Genomic DNA, 23,655 nt, shown 5'->3' with positions numbered 1-23,655 from the left:
TATGTTTTAATTAGCATTAAACATAGTTTTGATTATCCAATTGGATGTTATTGGGGTTTTATGAATTTAATGTGCAATTTTTTATTTTTTTTTCCCACAAGTCACAACCTCAGCGCAGACAAACTTGTGCGCCCCCCTTGCGATCTCTGGCGCCCCCTGCTGGGGGGCGCGGACCCCAGGTTGGGAACCACTGACATAGATGGCCAATTTTGTTTCCAAAACGGCGAATTTCGCCGAAAGGTGACGAGTTTGCATGCCTGACAATGGTCTGGTAGGACCAGGCTATGGCAGGAGTGGTTTAGTTAATCATTGTTCAAGTTCAAAGTTTTATTTGTCACATGATTGCAAAAATAACATTTTACATACAGTGAAATTAAAAAGGGTTATCACTCTGTCATTGTGCAAATTACTGTAACCTGAAATAATAGGTAATAGTAATTTTAAAACATCCCTTATATGTTATGCTATAAAAACATTTAAAAAAAAAGTAAAATGTTATATAATTCTAAAAGTGCCTAGAAAGTGGTGCAGAAAGTGCAAGAGTGCCAGCTAAAGTCCATCGGAGTTAAGCAGTCTAACTGCCTGCAGAAAGAAGCTCCTCCTCAGTCTCTCAGTCCGAGCTTTAAGGCTGCGTAGGCGTCTGCCTGACGGCAGCAGGGTGAAGAGGCCAGCATCTGGGTGAGAGGCGTCTTGCCTGATTTTCCTGGCTCTTGCCCTCACCCTCTTGCTGTATGTACATTCCAGGGTGGGGAGGGGTAACCTGATGGTTCGCTCTGCTGAGCGCACCACCCTCTGCAGGGCAGCCTGGTCGCGTGCAGTGCAGCTTCCATACCAGGCTGATATGCAAGCTGTGAGGATGCTCTCCACAGCTGCAGAGTAGAAGGTCCTCAGGATGGAGGGGGGGACCTTGAACTTCCTCAACCGCCGAAGGAAGTACAGCCGCTGCCTTGACTTGGAGACCAAGTGTTGTGTATGGAGAGACCAAGAGAGGTCCTGAGTGAGGTGCACCCCCAGGTACATGAAACTGGGGACCCTCTCCACGGGCTCCCCACTGATGATGAGTGGGGCGAGCCCACTGCCCTGCTTCCTCCTGAAATCCACCACCATTTCCTTGGTTTTCTTGATATTTAGGCCCAGGTTGTTGGTCTGACACCACAGTGCCAGGTCTGCCACTTGGTCCAGGTAGCCCTGCTCATTGTTTCCAGTGATAAGACCCAGCACCACGGTGTCATCTGCGAACTTGATGATGGAGGTTGAGCTGCTGGAGGCTATGCAGTCATGTGTGTAAATGTTGTAGAGCAGTGGACTCAGAACGCACCCCTGGGGGGTACCCGTGTTGAGGATCAGGGGTCCTGACACTACACATCCTCCTACTCTGACCACCTGGGGGCGATCAGTGAGGAAGCTGAGCACCAGTTACACATTTGGGTGTTGATTCCCAGCGACCTCATCTTCTGGATCAGGCGAGAGGGAACTATGGTATTGAATGCCGAGCTGTAATCTATAAACAGCATTCTCACATAATTCCCTCTCCCCTCGTCAAGGTGGGTCAGAGAGGTGTGTAAAAGATTGCAGATGGCATCATTCCTGCTCCTGTTTTCCCTGTATGCAAACTGGAGGGTGTCAAATGAACTGGGCAGGGAGGAACTGATGCAATTCTTTATCAGCTTCTCAAAACATTTCATCACTGTTGATGTCAGGGCCACAGGACGATAATCATTCATGCATGATGGGTTATTATTTTTTGGCACAGGGATTATGACAGAGTGTTTAAAGCAGGATGGAACGACAGCTTGGGCCAGGGATGTGTTAAAGATGTTAGTATACACTGGGGCTAGTTGGTTTGCACAGGATTTTAGGACCCTCCCAGGAATCTGGTCCGGCCCTGCAGCCTTTTTCCCATTCAGTGCATTACTTTATTAAAGAGATCCTATTATCCTACTTTTCTGGTCTTAATTTCTTGTTAAAAACTGCTATAGAGCAACCTGACACGAATCAAATCACAGAAAAAAAGAAAAAAGTGAGAATGGTGAGCTGAATAGTGCTGCTGCCGACAGGCGTGGCTGCTGGCACCGGACAGATTATTCCTCTGTTTATTTTAGCATAGCCCTAATTGTACTTTTGCAGTAGTGTTGTATTCCTGCTGATACATGCTATGTCTGCTCTATAGACTGTAAGGCTGCTCTAACTTGTTAACACAGGCGCAGTAAAAAAAGAGCATCAGATGTATGATAAGATAATACTTTATTGTCTGTTTGCAGTACAAGCTCCAACAATTATACATGAAAACATGAAAAACATAAACAACAACAATGAATAATAAATAAGATGGGGGGGATCCAGCCCTGCAAAAAGTGGTCATAAATGATATGGGGTTAAAAGTCACTTATTTGCCTTCCTGTGCTGATACAGCAGTGAGATTGACAAAGGCACAAATTAATGTTTATATTTTACTTTTCTGCACTCCGGTACCCTGTAACGCCTCCCCGAGGGCAGGAGCTGGTACTCCCTGTGTAAGACATGGGCCGGGTCCAAACTGATCTTGTCCGCTAGTTTGACTGTGTGCCTGTTTTGTGTTTAAAAGAATCTGCTCTTCACTGAGTGGCCCACCAGTTTGGAGCAGATTGATAGGAGCCGCATAATCCTGGCTTTGAGTTGCGCAGAATGGGCACCGAACCAGATGGAGCCTCCGTACTGTAGGATGGTTTCAATTGTGGCTTTGTAGAACAGAGACAGGACTTTACTGCTAGCTCCAAATGACCTGAGCCTCCTTTAAAAGTAGATTATTTGCTGCACCTTGCTGCAGATGTAGTCCAGATGCTGGGTCCCGGATAGGGCTGCGCTGTTGCCTGTATGCAAACTGGAAGGGGTCAATTTTGTCCTGTACAGCCTGAGAGAGCAGATGGGATAGGATTTTCTCCAATGACTTCATTAAAACAGATGTTAGTGCCACAGGTCGGAAGTCATTGCACTCCTTAGGGCATGATTTATTTGGGAGGGGGATGATGTGTGATGTTTTCCAGGCCGTTGGGACAGTGTGTGTGTCTATGGACTGTTGCCACACCGGGGCTAGCTCCTTACTGTACGTTTTCAGGATAGAGGCACTGATCACTGCAGTGTCTGGGCCGACCGCCTTCCGTGAATTAAGCTGACTAAAGATGTTAGCCACCTGACCCACTGTGATTATCACTCTATCCTCAGAGCCCACTGTGACTGACTCCAGCACCTCCCTGCATCTCTCCTTACTCCCAGTGGTTTCAAACCTGCTAAAGAAGGTGTTTAATTCAGTAGCAGAGGCCAGCTCATCATTAGTCACAAAAGGCTTCCTGAGTTTACCTGGCATACCTGTCATGTGCTTTACAGTGTCCCATGTTTTTGCGTGGTTGCCAGCCTTGAATGCTTCCTCCAGCTGTTTGTTGTGTGCTTCCTTTGCTTTCCTCAGTATTACTCTCAGTTCCTTGTCTCTTTTTTGTAGTTCAATTGTGTCTTTATTTTTGGAAGCCGCCAATTTTCTCAAATTCATTATTTGTTTAATGTCTTTTGTTTTATAGGATTTATTGTTGGGGTAAACAACCTATTGAAATCCTGGCAGAGTTTTCTCCAGGTTGCAGTTGTTTAAATCACCTAGAACAATGGTAGGGGCATCTGGAAAGTGTTGTTGATTATGAACACATTCTGCTATTGAAGCTAACAAATAGCTAAATGCAGCCAAACTCTCGGGGGAGATAAAAGGGTCTCAACCCAATGCCCAAAAGTTCAAAGTCTCTGTTACATGATGTGTTTGTTTGTGTACTGGCGACACCACCGTTCATTTATGTACACACAAATTCCTCCCCCTCGACTCTTCCCCGAGCTTTCACTCCTGTCCGCCCATATGAGTGAAAACCCGCTGACGTCATACAGTGAGCCTGGAGCGTCTTTGTGCAGCCATGATTCGGTGAAGCAGAGAAGGGCAGCCTTGCGAAATTTATTGGCGATAGAGCGCAGGTTGGCCAGGATCATGGCAGGTAGAGCTGGTCAGGATTTTCGCTGCCGAAGTCTCCTTCTTATTCCTCCCCGTCTCCCTCGCTTCCTCCTCCGATCTGTCAGCCACCTCAGCTTCCCTTCTCTGGCCTCTGATGTGTTGCCCAGGCATTAGTACTGATGACATTCAGGTTGTGATGTTGATGATCATTCTTTATGAAATCGCAAATGGATTAAATCCAATCCAAGAAATGATAAAAAGATAGTTTTTAACATTGTGGGTGAAACACTGCGGGTAGGCAACTCAACCAATCAGAATTATTCAGCACTAAAGCCCCTGCCCCCAAAGTTTCTAATCCTTTGTTAAGGAGTACCCTCTGAGTAGGGAATTTTCCGATGGTAGATCAATTACCCAGGAACTAAATTTAGAGCCTGGTTCCTGCAATCCAAACGAACAGTTTGTTCAAAGGTTCCTCGTTCCCCGGGAAAGTTCCTGCGCTGGAAAAGCAGTTTTGCTAGGCCTGCTGAACTGGTATCTCTCCCACAGTTATTCATCAAGATGGGAAAGTGGGTTCTTCATCTCCCTGAAGACCCTTGTGGCTGGTGGTTTAAATGCTCTTTGGATAATTTGAGCACCATCCTCCACAGGGTCTTCAATAAAGGGAAATTACATTGTTTGCATGAAATTTTGGTCTTTTCTCTCCATCTACGCCTTCACTCTCTTTGTCTGTCTGTTCTTTAACATGTGGCAGACACTGACAGCAACACCCAACCCTAACTATTCAGTGAAATTGAAACAAGCTTTCCTTAAAGTACTTAAAAAATGTTAAATGTTATAACTCATTCTATGCTATAAGTATATGTTATTTCTAGTTTTTTTTACTCATTCTACTTTCTCCAAATTTACTTTCCTAGCTTTATAATGGGCCTAACGACCAAGCTCCTCTGATTGGTACATTCTGCGGAAACACGCCCCCACCTGCCAACACCACCACAAGCTCAGCCCTCACCATGGTCTTCAGAACAGACAGCTCTGTGTCTAGGCCGGGCTTCCAGATGATGTGGTACCAGAATGGTAAGAAGGAAATGACTTTTGTCCATCCACTCTAAGTGGATCCGGCCCATTGTTTGAACAATTTGAAACAGACTCTCAAGTCCCCTATTTCTTGGTGTGTCCCCCTGCAGGTTGTGGTGGGGAACTGTCTGGTCCAAGTGGCTCCTTTAACAGCCCAGACTACCCCAACAGGTATCCTGAAAACCGAGAGTGTGTATGGCATATCACCTCATCAGCTAGCAGCAGCATGACCCTAACTATCCATGAATTTGATGTGGAGTTCCATCAAGACTGCAACTATGATGTGCTGGAAGTAAGTTGTTTGGCTAACACATTTACCATCTCTAGTGCTAGTGTTCTGTTCATAGTTCATAAAACACTGTTTCATTGCTCTAGGAGGTAGAAACTGAAAAGAAGATATATTTAGGTTTTAATCTTTAGGCTCGAAATGCACACTGTACAGTCTTTTGTTTGCATCCATTCAAATGATCTGAGATGAGATTGATACCATATTAATGGTTTTTATAGGTTAGATTTTAACCAGATGGAAGGTGATATGATTCATATGAGACATGTGCAACATAAGACATAATGCTTTCCGTAGTTTTTTTTTATGACAACTTGAAATCATGATAGGTTGTAAAATGTTTTCTAATTGCAGTAGAAACAGACTAGTCTAATGTACTTCTGTTTAACCCATTGATGACTATGGTAATCTAGGATACATGTCCTTATCTCCTGAGGGTTTTCTGAAAAAAATACTACAAATTGGTTCATAGTTAAAGGGGGAAATGAACAGTTTTAGCTGTCGGTAACTAGCTGTAAGTATGAAACATACAAATAAAATGCATAACAAATATAAAAAGAATACTGCTGCAATTCTCCAATAAATAAAATACTTCTTAACCCATTGATGACTATGGAAATCTAGGATGCATCTCCTTAATGCCTGAGGGTTTTCTGAAAGAATACTACGAATTGTCAACGTCTACCAAAACCTTAATATCTAAGCCTGTGTAGCACATACAAATATGAAATAAAAATAAATTTAAAGGGTAAGGTTCACGGGTTTTATTTAAACATGCTCCCTTAGCGCTTACAAACCAACACATTTTTCAAAAAAATGTCAAAATTGGATGGGGGAGAAAAAAAAAAAAATAATATAAAATATATAAAAAATAAAGTGCTAAATGAGGTTATAATCCTGCTTCCTTTTAGCATGGATAGTAGTGACTGAGTGTGCAGTGGAGAGAGAAAGATAGACAGATAGAGGGAGGAAGAGATAGCTTTATTTTATAATTTAGTTCAGATTCATGGTGCCAGTGATAACTGAACTAAATTATAAAATAAAGCTATCTCTTCCTCCCTCTATCTGCCGATCAGCTGGTCCAAACAGCTGTATACCACAGAGATTAAAACAAAACTTAACTTAATCGCCTGGCTGGGCTGGATTTGAGTTGGAGCAGCAAAATATAGCCTAAATTCATAAATATTGTTAATAAATAGAAGTAATGTGTTGTGTGAATTTCGTCAGTGGCCAACAGTAGACCTAGATTCTGCGCTCCGAACGCCACTAACTGTTCTGTAATACACTATCGCCGATCAAGTGAACACACAGCCGGATTCTTTTTTTAATTTTTTAATTTATTTTTTGATTGACGTGACGCAAACCACACAACATTTGTGTGGTCCCGTGGTTTAAAAAAAGGCTGAAGAAGAACCGGTTGGTTTGATAAATGTACCAACTGCCCACCCTCTGTAGTACACAGACCCTGAGTTCTACTATGGTAGCTTTCCAACTCAAACTGACATCATTACACCTATGTACTATTTGAAAAACGATTGTCAACATACTGTAGACATGTTCTTTAAAAAATCCTATAAATGGGTTAGTAAATGACTCAGCAGTTTAACAAGCAACCATTCGGTATTAAAGTTATTATTTTGAAACGTGAACAGTATTGCACTTGGCTTTTTGACCTTAACTTGTTACTTTCCTTCAGGTGTATGGAGGCCCAGACCTGTCAGCACCTCAGCTGGCGAAGCTCTGCACTACCACATCTAGTCCAATGCAAGTCTCCAGCACTGGCAACCTGCTCACGGTGCGCTTCAAATCTGATGCATACGTCAGTGGTCGTGGTTTCAATGCAAGCTGGGCTGAAGTCCAGGGAGGTTAGTCTACATTTGGCATACCTCTGTGCTGCTATTCCATAGTGAACATTATATGTCTCATCATGTGTTTAACTTAAAATAAAAAATGTATATATTTAAAAAAACATGAGGTATGGTGCTCTCAAAAATAAAAATCATTGGATCTATTTGATTTTATCATGACACCTAAATTCCACGTAAACAAATCATGTTATGTCAACTAACCTTTATCATGTTATTTGAACACATCATACATGTGTGGGTTGAACATAATATTATTTAATATATTCATTCAACTCATTTGCATCTAGTTGAATTTAAATGTTTGTACTTCATTGGACCAACGTGATTTTATCACCTAAATTCCACGTAAACAAATCATGTTGGACCAACATGATTTTATCATGACACCTAAATTCCACGTAAACAAATCATGTTATGTCAACTAACCTTTATCATGTTATTTGAACATAATGATAATATATGCATTCAACTCATTTGCATCTTGTTGAATTTAAATGTTTGTACTTCATTGTACCAATGTGATTTTATCATGCCACCTAAATTACACGTAAACAAACTGTTTACAGTGTTTACGTCATTTCGCCTGAGCCAACCCCCTAAGACTAGCGATAATATCAAACATGTTTGATAATCAAGACGGGTAGAAGACTGGCTGAAATCGGGTCGGAAGACCACCAAACGACTGAGATTACGTGCGCGCCACAACTCCAGCACGACTCCCGTGATTTCAGTCCGACATTGGAAGATTGTCTGCGACTGTCAAATCGCGTGAAAAGTCGTGTAGTGTAAGCCCAGCATTAATGTAGATGAGCATGTGTTTGATAAATTCAACAACAAAAATAAGAATAAAAAAATAAGAAACTGCTTCAAATATTACATGATATGAACCCAAATACGGATAGTAAATTCGTCATTTATAGAGGCAGATAAATCACATACTATATGCATATATCTTCAACTTGCTTCTTGTAATTACCTTGCCAGAACATGCTGCGACAGACCTGCTGTTTGATTAACCCACTTCTCATTGGATTAACATGCACGTGTATAGTTGATCTGAATTTTCTTCTAATCACGTATTATGGACAAGAATGAATCATGTAAGACAAACACGATTGATTCATGTCAACTACAGTTAACCTTATTTAGCCAGGCCCCTAACTGAAAATCTCGAAGCTCACATCACGCAGCTAGAGAAGCACGATAGTCTTCTACACCCATGCACACTAAAAAACACTAACGAGTGTTAGCTTACTAACGTTTGGGCTTCTCCTTACATTTAAATAATGTTAACGTGGACCGTTTGTACCGCATTTGAAACAGGGCTGCGACTACGTGCTGGCACTCTCCCTCCGACACACACGCGCGCGCGTCTCTCTTATTGCAGACCAATTTAAGATTTGTTTAATGTTAATCTCTTGGCATTCATTTTCATGTGCCGCAGGAATAAAAATCATTAATGAGAAATTATGTACTGTGGTGTAAATTATTAAAACCTAGCGAAGGCAAAGTTAAACTAGCTAGTGCTAGTGACACTCAAAAACTTAGTTTAATTAACTGAAAAATGTCTCAGAGGGGCTAGTAACTATTATTCATCACTTACAACATTGTTGAATTGAACAAATTCACGAATTACTTACATGTAAGATGAAGGTTGGCAAACGATTCAGTGGCATGTGCTGGTCATTGTCGGCAGTGTCCGTTAAATAACTGTATCCAGTCAAGAGCATGGATCAAGTGCAGTAGCTGACAGTACCAGTTGTTGGTTTGATTAACCCACTTCTCATTGGATTAACATGCACGTTTATAGTTGATCTGAATTTTCTTCTAATCAGGTATTATGGACAAGAATAAATCATGTAATGAGGAAAAACACGATTGATTCATGTCATCTAAATATATTCCTAGTTAGCTAATCAAACACATGCCCTAGTTCATATTTTTGAGTGTGAGTAACAAGTTGATATGGTAAAAAAGTCCTCTCGGGGGGCAGGTATCATGTAGACAAAGGGCATATTCACACCTGCCGTGTTTAGTTTGGTTGAAACTAACTCAGGTGCACTTCCACCTTCGGTGCGCATCTTTCAGGCAGGTGTGAATACAGCAATCACACTCGGGGGGTGGAGGGGTGACCAAACAAGCTCACCGAGACCCAGCTGAAGAGGTGGTCTCGGTGCACTTCCAAACAAACTCTGTTGCAGTTTGATGTGGTGTGAAGATGCCCCGAACTTGATCCGACTCAAATGCAGTAAGCACCGTGCCTATTCTTTTTCTTTTTTAATAAATTGCCGTCAGCTTCACATTAGGCTATGGTCAGAGGCGGCCTTAACGATCTGGGGGCCCCATTCAAGACCTAGTGTGGGGCCCCCCACTTTTTTTGTATTTTCTTGAAAAAAAAAAATCTTAATTTTTTATTTATTTATTTATTTTTTTAATACATATTTCTTGTGCATGCTTGTGCATGCTTCCCGCAAAAAGAAAACAGATTGTAGAGTTTTATGAGATGATGGGCCACTGGGTGCAGACTCTTAAAGGCCCCCCCCACTCCTACCTATCCAGTCAGGTACACTGACTTTTCAGTACATATACGGTAAAAACATATTAATGAAGTCAGTTTTTCTCACAGGATTTAGGGATACTGTGGGAGGGACCCTGGTCCTTGTTGGGGGGTCCGGGGGCATCCCCCCCGGAAGAAAATTTGTGCCTTTTGAATTAAAATGCATCAATCTGGTGCACTTTGAGGGGAAAATTTAGAGGCTATATCAAATCCTGAGATGCAGCAGGAACATTATTTTTCAGATTTTTCTTAATCAGGCAGCACTCTTTACTCTGCTACTGTAAAAACAGTACAGTAGATTGGTCTGCAGACTCATGTTCTATGATGGAGAGACTAATTTCAACAGATACAGGGTGGATAGCTACTTTTTATGAACAGCATAGAATTTACACATAGAAATCGTATTCCTGTATGTGTGTGGGGGCCCTAAAGGCTCATCATGAAGCCCCTTAGACAGAGATACTAATGCTGTTTTCTTATGCTTTTGTATTTCTCCCCCTACTAGTTGAGGGGCCCATGATGATTTATTTCCTTATATTTAGGCTTATTCCTTTTTGGACCCTGTTATTGACATGAGTGACTGAGCTCTTTGACAATGCAACATGAAAAGTTACTATGAGGCCTAGGGCCCGGTAGCCTGCTCAAGAATTATTTATCAAAAAAAAAAAAAAAATATTATTTATTTATTTATTTTTTTAGGGGGGCTTGGGGGCCCCCCAGAGGGCGGGGCCCCATTCAATTGAATGGGTTGAAACATAGCTAAGGCCGCTACTGGCTATGGTAAAATGTTGTTATCGCCATTGCTAATAAGATTAATTGTGGTTTGAAAGGACGTTACATTTGATAGAGAACGCTAAAAGCGCTGATGTGTTCAGCGATCAGATGAAGTAGAGGGGAGGATTTCCCGCACAGTGCCAACAGGTTCACCCTGCGATTTGCATGAAGCTTCCCATGTTAACGGGTTCAACCGTCAGTACTGTCCCGCAGCTCAATCCGCTGTGTGTCAGCTTGAGCCTATTCTTTTCACGAGCCGCAGAGTGAAAATTATGTTTCACATCATGGGCTACAAGCCACAAAACGTGTCATTGACATACATATTTTAACTACATGAAACAACAGTAATTTCATGTTTTTATTTATTATTTATAGATGTAGCCTTTATTTATTATTTCGGATTTATGAAAAAGTGCTCATGCACGTCCTACGCCTGTTTCCTTTTGTAAATCATAATAAATCCTAAATGTGGCGCAGCCTTTGCGGGCTCACGTAACACCCATATTTACCCATAAATAGTCATTTAAACGCCCCAAATTAATATTATTTACTGAGTGCATGGAGGTGGTCAAGGCAAACGCTGACTGAAAGGGAAATGGAGAAATATGCTCCACACGGTGTGTATCACTGCGGCCACGCCGAGAATAACCACAAGATGCACTTTCCCCTTTTCCATCAGGGTAGAATCAATTGTGTTTTGGCTTGCCCAAACATAAAGTTTTACCTCTTTACTTGCTTATTGACAATTTTTCCAAGATTATATGAATCAGTCATAGGAAGAGACTTTACTTGCCTTAGTAACAGAAAAGGAATATTTTCCTTAGATTGTTTTCATTGTATTTACCCTTTGCTACTACTACACATCAGTTCCCTCTGGATAAATAGTTCTAGCTTACCTTATTTTAACTTTTTTTTTTGACAGAGACATGCATGTTGTCTGATATTCAAATGTTTTCAAAAAGTGGTTAAAAGAACTCTTAAACCGTTTTTAAATCCTGAACCTTCTCAGTTATGTTCCATGTAGGGGCAGCAATAATGGTGGAAGGGATTTAGGGTCGAGGGGAATTTGCTGTTCCTTGGAAATTTTAATGTCTTGTTATGATAAATAACTAATGGTGTGCCCAACTAAATGAATAAACATTGAATTCAAAAACAAGAATAAGCCCTCCTGGTACAATGAGTATGCCTATTTTAGGCCCTTTGCCCCTTGATTGTTCAGTATTGCCAAAGGTGAACATTTTATTTAAAGAAAATCTATTATGCTTTTCCATCTTTTATAGCTTATGAATGATGTAACAATGTTGGATAGATTGTTAAACGATGACAAAGTGTTGAATATTTCAGCTTTTCAGGATTGTTGTTGTTTTTTTACTATGGTCTCAACAGTGATTTCCATATATGCACAGCGCTGAACCTGCAGAAGTCGGTACAGTTTGTGTTCACCTGCCACCAAAAAAATAATAATAATCTCTGTGAGTTTGTTTATGGCACTCCTCAACATGGGCCAATACAAAACTGGATTAGCAGCTGAACTGCTGCTAAATTGCACTGCTCTGACGATCGGTCGTGTTAAAGAGTCAAAAGTGCAAGCTGTGACGAACACTTTATCACTGTTGCAGCGGCAAAAGGAGGGTTGGTGTCCTACCTGTGTTTCTGTAAAGAAGGTGCATATTCAGGTAGTTAAAGTTTTCAATGGAGCTGTAGTGCTCTGCAGCCCTTTGGAAGTCTCCCGAAAGGTAACCAATCACAACGGAGTGAGCTTGTCAGGAGGGGGCAAGGGGGAGGAGGAACCTACACAGACAATTTTGAGAGAAGGCACAAAATAGAATGAAGAGTGCGAAAGGAAAATTTTCCCGAAGATGAACAGACTTAATTGTGGTTAATGGTTTCTAACTGCTCTATAGAAGCCAAAAATCACAAGGAAAGACCTGTAAATTAGTATGATAGGTCCTCTTTAAAGGTGCATTTTGGGGGTAAAAAATAATAGGATTTTGCTACCACCATCATAACTACATACATAAATAAATGGAATGAATCAAATACTGCACTGTTGAGCATTAGCACTCTATGTAACCTTTAATCTGTTCTTCTTCATGCAGGCTGTGGAGGCCCAGTCACAGCTCCATCAGGGGAGATCCATTCCCCTTTGTATCCCAACAGCTATCCAAACAATGTGGACTGTTCTTGGGTCATCAGTGTGGATTCCACCCACCGTGTCTTTTTCAACTTCTCTGACCTGGACATTGAACTTCATAGCAACTGTTCCTGGGATTATGTGGCTGTGAGTGATTCATTGAGGGACATGTATAGCCCATCAGAACATCCTGACGGAACAAAGGGAGACTCCGTGGACATCATATAATAGCAAGAGGACATAAAAGCGGGTGCTCTAATAGTGACAAGACATAAAACGGGTGTTCTAGTTCTTACCGATGCCCTCTTGGTGGTCACAACCCTTTAGCCTATACCAGTGAGTGCCCAGGTCAATTTTTTTAGTGGTTTATAAATGCAAGTGGTTAATCAAAGCTTGAATTACTAATAAAGACTGGTTATGGTTGAAATTGCCTGTATGCACTATATGCAGTCCATGAAATATTGACCATACAAGCAAACATGCTGCAGGGCATGTGCTTAACATTTAAGGCTTTGTAAATATCCTTACTTACATATAACCATTTGTCTGTCTCTCTGTAGATCCATGATGGTCCAACCATATCTTCTCCTCTGCTTGGCCGCGTGTGCGGCACCAGTCTTCCTCCCTCCATCACCTCCACCCAGAACAGCATCTATGTTCGCTTTAGGTCTGATTCCAGTCGCAGCCACCGGGGCTTTAGTGCACGCTTCTCTGAGGGTTGGTTTCCTTTAACCTTTCTTTTTCAATTACTCGTCACAATCATGGGTGAAGTACCAAATCCATCCACCATTTTATTTACTGACTTATGATAAGTCAAATGTAGACTGTTTCAAAATCACCCAATTGCTTTGATGTTAACACTAGCATAGGTTTTTTTTAATCCTGTGGCAGTGCACAAAGCAAACTAGAACACAACTAGGGCTTTGTGGAACATTATAACTTTGTATTAATATATATTTGAACATATAAATATATGAAAAGATGTATAGAAACATATGTTAACATAATGGAAGTGTACTGAGGTCAAGAGGTTAACAGTAACAGTTTAGGTCTGATGGCCTGTCGGATGAAACTGTCCGTAAATCTGGTGAAATCCATCATGGCTGACATCTATGGTCCAAGAGTACATTAAGCTGGACATTGTGTTTTTGAGGTACATTCTTTGGGCATTTGTGGCGCCACCTATGGGCTGGGCTCGAAATGCTTTGGTGGACATGCTATCAAATGTTTTTCTTTCTATGTGCACAGGTGCAGGAGGAGTAGAACAAAAGGCTGAAGAATAATAATATAATACTAAATAATGCAGAATAATCTTTGACGACACATCGTTATGTTCTTTGTGTTGGTAGTTAAAGTCACTATCGTAGCTCAGGTCACCCCAGTTTATAGTTGTAAATGTAGAACTGACATCGTTTCCAGATATAACTTTAATGTCCTCAGATACACAATGGTTCAAGTGGGTAAAGCAAGTCTGCATTGTCCGGGTAGTGTGGCAGCATGTTGGAGTGGTTGAAGATTGTTTTCCAGCATGTTGCTGCGAAGGGGCAATCTTCTTGTTGTAGAATTGTTCAGCTGCCAGAGAAGTGTCGACAGAGTTTACTGATTATGTTTAAAAATGTTTACCTTTTTAAAAGTGCGACATTTCTGTATTATAAATCCTTTTTTTGATTGGCCTATGGAATATTCTAATATTGTGTGATGCTGTAATCATCTAAATGAAACAAAAAAAATGCCTGAAATACAGTATATCACTTTCTTTCTAATAAATGTAGAATATATGGAACTTTCCATGATAATAATATGAGATGCACCTGTAAGTATTAATAGAGATGAACAACAAAAGCACAGGGCCTCTCCTATTTTGGTCTTTGGTGCTAGTGTTGGATGAGCAGTCTATAACTACTGGGCAATCAAAGTTGTACTCCCCCATAGGGCTGTGCCATATCATGATATAATGACGTTTGACCCATTCACGTTCCCTAACACATGCTTCTTAACAACAACACACACGGAAAGACGTAATGAAAATTATCATTGTTATTAAAAGGTTTATTTTTATTTTTGACAGCTTGTGGTGCAACCATCATAACAGACAATGATGGTGGAACCATTTCATCGCCAAGATACCCAGCACCATACCCAAACAATCAGAACTGTAGTTGGATCATCAGAGCCCAGGAACCATGTGAGTTGTATTAGTCAAGGCCTTCAGTCAAAAAAATGTGTTAACATTGTCTTAGATACTTTCTTGTACTTAACCTTTGACATGTATTTCTGTGGCCAGTCAACCATGTGACCTTGTCATTCACTGACTTTGAGTTGGAGATGATCAACTCCAACTGCTCCCATGATGCTGTCAATGTCCTGGATGGAGACAACTATCAGGCGCCCTCCATAGGTAGTTATACTGAGTGAATGTGTGTGCATGAGTGACAGAAAGGGAGAGGGCAGACAAGGGTTTTGTGCCTGGACTGTCTGCCAAGGCTGAACAGTTTTGGTAAATATCTGGTTGACATATGATTTGCGATATCATTTTTTAAAGTTCCTTTAAGATAGAGAGAGATACATCCTTGAACATTTTTTCAACATTTTCAGATTTATTTATTTTGAATAATAATATATATTTTTTCATATTTTATTTGAAGAGGTCGTTGGCCATGTTGTTTGCATGAGTCTTGGCTTAATTTTTCTCTTCTCCAATGTATTGAAGTTGGCTGTTGTCAACACACCTGGAGGTCTGCAGTCAAGTTTCCAGACTTTAGTATCCAGTGTACTCCTCTGACGACTTCTTAATTTAGCTCAAATATTATTTTTGAAAATATGTCAAACTTTTCGGTGCAAAGTATGACCATTTACAACTGTAGATGTAACTTTAAATAGTGATAAGAACAGCTGTAAAGTGGAGGGATACATTGCTAGTGAAGCCTCATTGACTCTAGAGAGAAGGACACAGAGAAGACTCATATGTCCTGCTTGGCCATGCATTGATTGTATTGGGGTAATTATAACGTATAACGTACTTTTAGCTCAGTAATAACGGGGACTGCCCATAATATTGATGTCATATTATAGGCGGGGAAGTTAGTTTTGATTTTGAAAGTTGACAGACTTTCATGAGCAAAGTCTCTTCTTACTTACTGTGAGTTCATACTAGGGTCAAATTCCCCTGTGGGCCCTGAGGTCGCTCCCATGGCTCTGCCAGCCTTTCAACAGTCGCTTTCAGGGGGAAGGATGCCCAAGCAGTGCTATGACTTTACACTCTGTTTGTGAATAGTCTGTCAGGTTTGTAGTAGAGCTAGGATAATAAAACACACAATCTTTACGTTTCCATATTAGTTGGAAGTTAGGCCTATTTCAACTGTCTTTCATTAAACAAAAATGTGCGATTAATTTTGATAATCACTTTGGGATTTATTCGATTGCTCTTTTTCTGTCTAAAGCCGAACAAAGTTACAATCACCACCACCGCATGGACAGCGTTTAAATAAAGCATCTTATTCTTATTATCATTAGGGCTTTGATGCAAATTATGAAAGTTGATCATTGCGGCAGCAGTGGTGGTGCATAAAAGGACAGCGCAGTTGGCAATCTGTCCTCCAAAGCCACAGTTAAAGTCGATCGCTCTGCGGATTCATGCCTCTGACAATGACTCGCAACATATTTTTATTTTCTAAATCAGAATCTTTTTATTTGGTTTTCGGTATAACTAAGTGTCAGGTTGTTATTTTGTTACAAACAGGTTTGAATGAAAAGAACAGATAAAAAACAACTTATGACACTACAAAACAACAACAATAAAAGAAACATAAAAAAATAAAAATCCCTCCCCAGTCACTGCCAGTTCACAAAGATTGGAACGAGCCCAAAAAAGGTCCCCATGCTTTCTGAAATCCCGCGCTTGAATGCCGAAGCGAGTACCTAATCTTTTCTAGCTTAAGACAGGACATAACATCTCTCAGCCATTGTGTATGTGTGGGCGGGACAGGTTCCCTCCACCTCAACAAAATGGTTCGCCGGGCCAAAAGAGAGGCAAAAGATATTGTGCGTCGCTTAAAGCGGCTACGAGTAACATTTAAATGTCTTTTAAACAGCCTCATGTTTCCTCTGATAATCATAAATTACGTTTAACAGCAAACGAGACCATTAGTGCAAAGAAAGACGTTTTTAAATAGTTTTTATTACTGCTTTTGGTCTGGTCGCACACCCAGTCCGATTTTCGGTTCGCTCGTGCAGGCTCTATGGTCACATATCCATATTGGTCGCAGATTTCAGTGTGGCGCAACAACGTGAATTGAGAAGCCTATCCCTCCAGGTGAGGGAAGGGGAGCGGGAGCCTTGTTTGAGACAGTTATTTGTCGTCATAATGACTGATAACGGGGCTGAACCATCAAAGAAAAAATGCAATGAAGAAAAGCTAAAAGGGAGAGTGATATAGGCTACGGGGGGGGACTAGGGCGTTGCCAAGCAACGTGTATACAATTTCACAAGAGCGAAACTAGACTGCAGTGTTTACTCCTAAATGAATGAGCGGTTGGTACTAACACAAAGTTTGCTATGCTTCACCATCATCAGATAACCATTATCTGAAATAGTCATTATTTACAACAACATAAACACATTACCTCATCGTGATCCATACTAACTCTCGTTCATTCGCTTTCTGTGAGGACACGTAATCTTTCAGCTCCGTGAGAGAGAGTAGTTAGGTGACACTGCTGGATCAACTCATTGCAATCAGGTGTGTGTGCCAGACTGGCATTAGTTGATGCAGTGTCAAAACCACTCTCACGGAGCCGAAAAGAGTCCTCACACTTTCAACACACGGACATGCACTATATTGCTCCCTTCTCAGTTCACACTCGCGCGCCTCGCACGAGCTAGGAAACAGCTTTGCGACAGCTGCCGTCGTAAAAATACTACCGCTTTTGTCCAAAGGGGACGCCAACGTGCCATCTTACTCGTAGTGGCTTTAACCCTCTGAACCCTAGGGCTATTTTGGCCGTTTTGCATACTTTTGATCAATCCTTACTAAACTACAGTAAGAAATGTTTATCATGCCCAAGTTTGGTATCTTTTTGTTCAAAACACCCTAACCTATATGACCTGATAGTTATTTATTTCATTTTGACATGATAAATGATCATATTGGACCAAAAACAACATGATAAATGTAAAAACGGATTAAAAAATATATTATTGAAAGCTGAAAATGAATACATGGAATGTTTTTCATGGTAATTTAAAAGTTTGATTGAGGTGGCATCAACCTTCATACAAATTTTATGAACAAATAGCAGGTGAATACATAGGCGTTTTCCCCAAATTCCTCAAAGTTCTGTCAATCATAACACAGAGGGCACATACAAAAATGTTAAGCTTGCTGTGTTTGGTATATTTTGTTTCAGTAAAACTTCACCTACATTACCTGCCAGTTTTTTTTCAATTTGACATAATATTTGAACATTATGGACCCAAACCACAAAAAAAAACTTTTTTTTCATATATGCCTTTTTATTAAAAAAAGCTAGGCCTAGGTAGACCTATATAATAAAACATACAGTATATGGATACATACAGTCATATGAAAAAGTTTGGGAACCCCTCTCAGCCGGCATTATAATTGACTCTGCTTTCACAAAAAAAATATAAAAGTGGTATGTTTTTAATTTACCAGGAACAGCTAAGTACTGGGATGTTTTCCAAACAAAGATTTTTTGAAAAGCAGTATTTGGTTGTATGAAATAAAATAAAATGTGAAAAACTGGCTGTGCAAAAATGTGGGTACCCTTGTGGTTTTGTTGATTTTAATGCTTGTAACAGCATGTAAAACTGATGACTTTAAACACAAAGTTGGTTGGATTATGTTGTTAAGCCTTGAACCTCATAGGTCTGTTTAATCATGAGAAAATGTATTTTAGGTGCCTAAATGCAAGTTGCACTTCTCTTTGACTCTCTGCTGAAGTGAGACAGAATGGGATCATCAAAACAGCTCCCAAAAGATCTGAAAAACAAAGATTGTTCATTGTCATGGTTTAGGGGAAGGCTACAAGAAGCTTTCCCAAAGGTTTCAATTGTCAATTTCGACTGTAGGGAACGTTGTCAGGAAATGGAAGGACACAGGCACAGTGGCAGTTAAACCCAGGCATGGCAGACCAAGAAAAAAACAGGAGCGGCATAGGTGGAGGATTGTGAGAATGGTTGCACACAACCCACAGATCACCTCCAAAGACCTGCAAGAACATCTGGCTGCAGATTGTGTATCTGTACATCGTTCAACAATTCAGCGCAATTTGCACCAAAACATCTGCTTTTTATAAAGACCAAATAACTTAATTTTTGTCTCATCAGTCCAAAGCATTTTCTTCCAATATGAATCTGGCTTGTCTAAATGAGCTTTTGCATACTCCATGCAACTGTATCTGTGGCGTGGGCGCAGAAAGGGCTTCCTTCTCATCACCTGGCCATACAGATGTGTTGGTGCAAATTGCACTGATTTGTTGAACCATGTACAGATACACAATCTGCAGCCAGATGTTCTTGCAGGTCTTTGGAGGTGATCTTTGGGTTGTGTGCAACCATTCTCACAATCCGCCGCATATGCCGCTCTTGAACTTTTCTTGGTCTGCTAGACCTGGGTTTAACTGCAACTGTGCCTGTGTCCTTCCATTCCCTGTCAACGTTCCTTACAGTAGAAATTGACAATTGAAACCTTTTGGAAAGCTTCTTGTAGCCTTCCCCTAAACCATGATAATGAATAATCTTTGTTTTTAAGATCTTTTGGGAGCAGTTTTGATAATCCCATTCTGTCTCACTTCAGCAGAGAGTCAAAGAGAAGTGCAACTTGCATTTAGGCACCTAAAATACATTTTCTCATGATTAAACAGACATTTCTATGAGGTTCAAGGCTTAACAACATAATCCAACCAACTTTGTGTTTAAATTCATCAGTTTTACATGCTGTTACAGGCATTAAAATCAACAAAACCACAAGGGTACCCATATTTTTGCACAGCCAGTTTTTCACATTTTATTTTATTTCATACAACCAAATACTGCTTTTCAAAAAATCTTTGTTTGGAAAACATCCCAGTACTTAGCTGTTCCTGGTAAATTAAAGACATACCACTTTTATGTTTTTTTTGTGAAAGCAGAGTCAATTATAATGCCGGCTGAGAGGGGTTCCCAAACTTTTTCATATGATTGTATATGACATGTATATGTAAAGAACAGATTATTAGGCTACTGTGTCTGTAGGCTACACGTTATGAAGGCTGGCTGCTGTGTGTGTACTCAGTGCTTCAGTCAGACACCAATGGCTTTATGTAGCCTACATAGTCATACTTTGACTCTGAGGATGAACTGTCCTCCTCCTTCATGTCAAAGAACAAGCTGATAGCTTGACTCACGTTCAAAGTTTTCTTCAATATGACTAAAACATTCTCAGTAGTCTATCTTCAAACCTCTCAGTACCTCTCAATCTTCCTCTCGAGTCTGTCAATTTTGTTAGCTAGCAGCCTCGTCTCTCTCTCGCATAGAGAGACTCCCGTACAGCTCCCGCCCCCTGTCACTCTTCTTCTTCGTCTCTTTTGGTGTAGCTTCGTATCACTCCGCCAACCCCTGCCCCTCCTCCTCCCCTCCCTGGTAAATGCAGCCTGTTGAGTAGGAACTAGTTTCCGGCATAATTTTCTGATCGTAAAATGACAAAATAATGGCCGCGACCATCGAATTCTCATACTTTTGAGCCCGCGAAAATAAAATAGATATGTATCAACTTCAAACCATTATATCTCTGGTTATACTGGGTCAATTTAAATTAAAGCTGCAGTTGAGAGTTTCAGCCGTTGGGATCCCAACGGCTGTTTTCCCAACGCTCTACCTGCTGTAGCTCCTCCCTCCGAACGACAGCTATGCACGTTCATGTGAATTCAGTTACATTGACAGGAGACAAACACCATGTCCGATTCCGAGGTGATTAAACATTAGTAATGATAACTACATACGTACATATTGAGCATACATTTTAATCACAGACATACCATGTATGTTAGCTTAAAATCATTGTAAGTGTGCTGGTAGGCCTAACAAAAGTAGCTGTAACAGCCAGGCAAGATAGCAAACTAATTGTAACAGAGTGGAGAGGTGTGTGTGTGTATCTTCTGCTCTGACCGCAGCTGGGGGCGGGGGGGGGGGGGGCTGCTGCGCGAGGAGCGGGCTGCCTGTCGGTGCTCCCGCTGCTCGTTGAGAAGAGGTGATACTTGCTTTGGCGAAAAAAGTCACCAATAACACCAGAAAAAAAAGCTAGATTTGTTGCTTGTCGCTGTTTTGAAAAAAAATTTGCCAGTGGGGCTGAAAAGTCACTAAATATAGCGACAAAATCGCTATGAGTTGGCAACACTGAGCACAGGACGAGGGATATAGGGCCAGCGGACGTCCTGCTGCTAGCGGCAGGCAGCCTAGGGGCAGAGGAAGGGGACGAGGTCGCGGTCGGAGAGGTCTTGACGTGATAGGGCAAGAAGACATGGCCGGTGTACTTTTTTTCGAGCTCTCTCCATCTCCCTTTTAGCAGTTAACTTTTCAACATTCGTCTTTCCTCGTTTTTTTGCTGTCTTAGCGGTATTAGTTGTTGGTATCCGGGGAATGGTAAATTGAGGGTTCGTTTGTGAAGACATTGCTACTCGCTGTCCGCCGTAGTAGCCTAGTACCAAACAGTAGGCTAGTGTCAGACTGCTAGGGTCGTGAACGCTCACGCAACTGACGCATCAACGTCGTTGCCAAGGTCCCACAGCCAATAAGAACGGAGAATCTGACCTCGCTCTGATTGGTCAAAATTAACATGAGCGGTGGCAATTTTGGGGGGCAGCACACAGAGGCAGGGGGGAGCAAAGTGATAAAAAAATATTTTCAGACCACTTCACCTACATATAGCTGAATGGCTATTATGACAGTTTTGCCAAATATTACAGTGAAAAAACTATCAACTGCAGCTTTAAACAAAGACTGACATATAGCTTTAAGCCAGTACTTTCGACACACACCGTCGGCGAAGTTGTCCCCGCTTTAGTTTCTATGCTGCGTCGGATCGAACGTGATCATGTGATCAGCACGTCAAATAACGCAATGCTGCGTTGACCGAGTTCCAAGGGTTAACTGCAGTAAATCCAACCACCTCGTCAGTGACCCCAAAAAGTGCAATTAGAGGTTTTGGTTCCAACTTTATGTTTAACACCTGAGATAATGTTTGGAAGACCTCTACCCAGAATTTGTTAAGGCTGGGGCACAACCAATACATATGAAGTAGAGAGGCTTCATAGATGTTACATCTTACGCACAGTGGACTAACATCAGGGTAAATTGTGGATAATTTGGCTTTTGAGATATGAGCCCTATGAACCACTTTGAATTGGATCAGGCAATGTCGAGCGCATATAGAGGTGGAATTAACATGTTTAAGAATGGAGCTCCATGTATCTTCCGCTAAAGAGAAGCCCAGGTCCCCTTCCCATGCTGCTTTGAGCTTGTCCATAGAGGCATGTCTTAGATCAAACATCCTGCCATAGAACGCAGAGACAAGTCTCTTTTGAGATGGGTTGATAGAAAGAACAAAATCCACAAGGGTTGTGTCTGCTGGTATAGAAGAGCTGGTCAATTTGGATAGCACAAAATGTCTTATTTGCAGATATCTGAAAAAATCTGACCATTGAAGACCGAATTTGTTGCTTAGTTGTTCAAATGATGCTAAAGTGTTACCCATATACAGGTTCTTGAAGCGCCCGATACCCTTCTTATGCCATTCTTTAAAGACAGGATCTTGGGTTGATGGTCTGAAAAGGTGGTTTGATGCAATAGGGCTCAGCAGGGAGAAGTTATGCAACCCAAAATGTTTCCTCTATTGAATCCATATCCTTAGAGAGTGTTTAACCACCGTTTTTTTTTAAAGATTTAATTGAGGGGAGTGAAAGTGGGGATCCAAGTAATGCAGGCACGGACATATTATCATCTGTATGTTATTCCATGGCTTCCCAGTCAGGACAATTGGGCTGATTGTGAAAGAAAGACCAAAATGAAAGGCAGCGCAGGTTGGCAGCCCAATAGTAAAAACTAAAGTTTGGTAGAGCCAGGCCGCCAGCAGCTTTGTTTTTTTTGGAGGTGGGTCTTATTGAGACGAGGCCGCTTACCTCTCCATATATAGGGCAATCAGGACCCTTAACTCTCATAAAACATTAAACAGACATACATATAGGCTACCTCACTTTCCACAAGTGCAATATGCTTTCTGCCTTTTAGATTTATTTATTATGACATTGCCTTTCCTTGTCTTGTGAGGGGGCCAAGCCCAAGAAGGGCCTGGGACCGCGTTTTGCAGAGCAACGCGGTTCCATAGCCCTGCTGGGCAGGGAACCCTATTGTTTTTGTTGGGACTTTTATTATTATTATTCCATACCTAAAACTGGTGCTGCAGCCCAAACCATAAAGGGTTGGGACATGCCACTTGCATGGCTTATCCAGGTCCATGCAAGGAAAGCAGACAAAAAAATTCAGACATCCCGGCCACTAGGTGGCGCTACAACAAAGGAAAAGGTGTTTTGGGCTATAACTTCCGCAACGAAAGTCCAACAGTCAAAAACTTTATATCCACAGATGCCCACAAGTCAGCTGCATCTTTTGAGATAGGCCACGCCCATTTGCGTATATATAAATTTTTCGCTACGTCGCATAAACTGTGTGAGTGACCAAAACATACTCCTCCTACAGTTTTCGCCCGATTTGAACGAAACCAAAAGCATTATGCTCTACTGACTCCCACGAGCAAAAGTTGGTCAAATAATTTTTCTACGACCATCGAAAGACCAAACGGTAGCGCTTTAAAGATTTGCGAAAATCCCTTTAAAAAAAAAAAAAATAAGGAATTTTCTTGAAACTCAAGGGAGACTATCATGGGGCATACCTGAGTCTATAAAAAAATATGGCCAAGAAATTCCTATTTTTGCCGGACTTATT

At 41.2% G+C, this 23,655-nt stretch overlaps 1 protein-coding gene across 1 annotated transcript in view; it reads left to right on the top strand.

The window, feature by feature from the left end:
- cubn (cubilin (intrinsic factor-cobalamin receptor)) overlaps window positions 1–23,655 on the top strand; it is a gene marked incomplete at both ends in the record, with an annotated part of 365,190 nt that overhangs the window by 136,265 nt on the left and 205,270 nt on the right. The window contains 7 exons of the mRNA XM_080049812.1: window positions 4,879–5,038; window positions 5,149–5,330; window positions 7,021–7,189; window positions 12,623–12,804; window positions 13,218–13,374; window positions 14,726–14,842; window positions 14,942–15,055. Coding sequence (XP_079905938.1) covers window positions 4,879–5,038; window positions 5,149–5,330; window positions 7,021–7,189; window positions 12,623–12,804; window positions 13,218–13,374; window positions 14,726–14,842; window positions 14,942–15,055 — 1,081 coding nt within the window. The remainder of the gene's footprint in view (window positions 1–4,878; window positions 5,039–5,148; window positions 5,331–7,020; window positions 7,190–12,622; window positions 12,805–13,217; window positions 13,375–14,725; window positions 14,843–14,941; window positions 15,056–23,655) is intronic.

This window comes from Ammodytes marinus (assembly GCF_949987685.1).
Source record: "Ammodytes marinus genome assembly, chromosome: 21".
Lineage (NCBI taxonomy): Eukaryota > Metazoa > Chordata > Actinopteri > Uranoscopiformes > Ammodytidae > Ammodytes > Ammodytes marinus.
The sequence above is the reverse complement of the archived record's forward strand: the minus strand, read 5'-3'. Positions and strand labels throughout refer to the sequence as shown.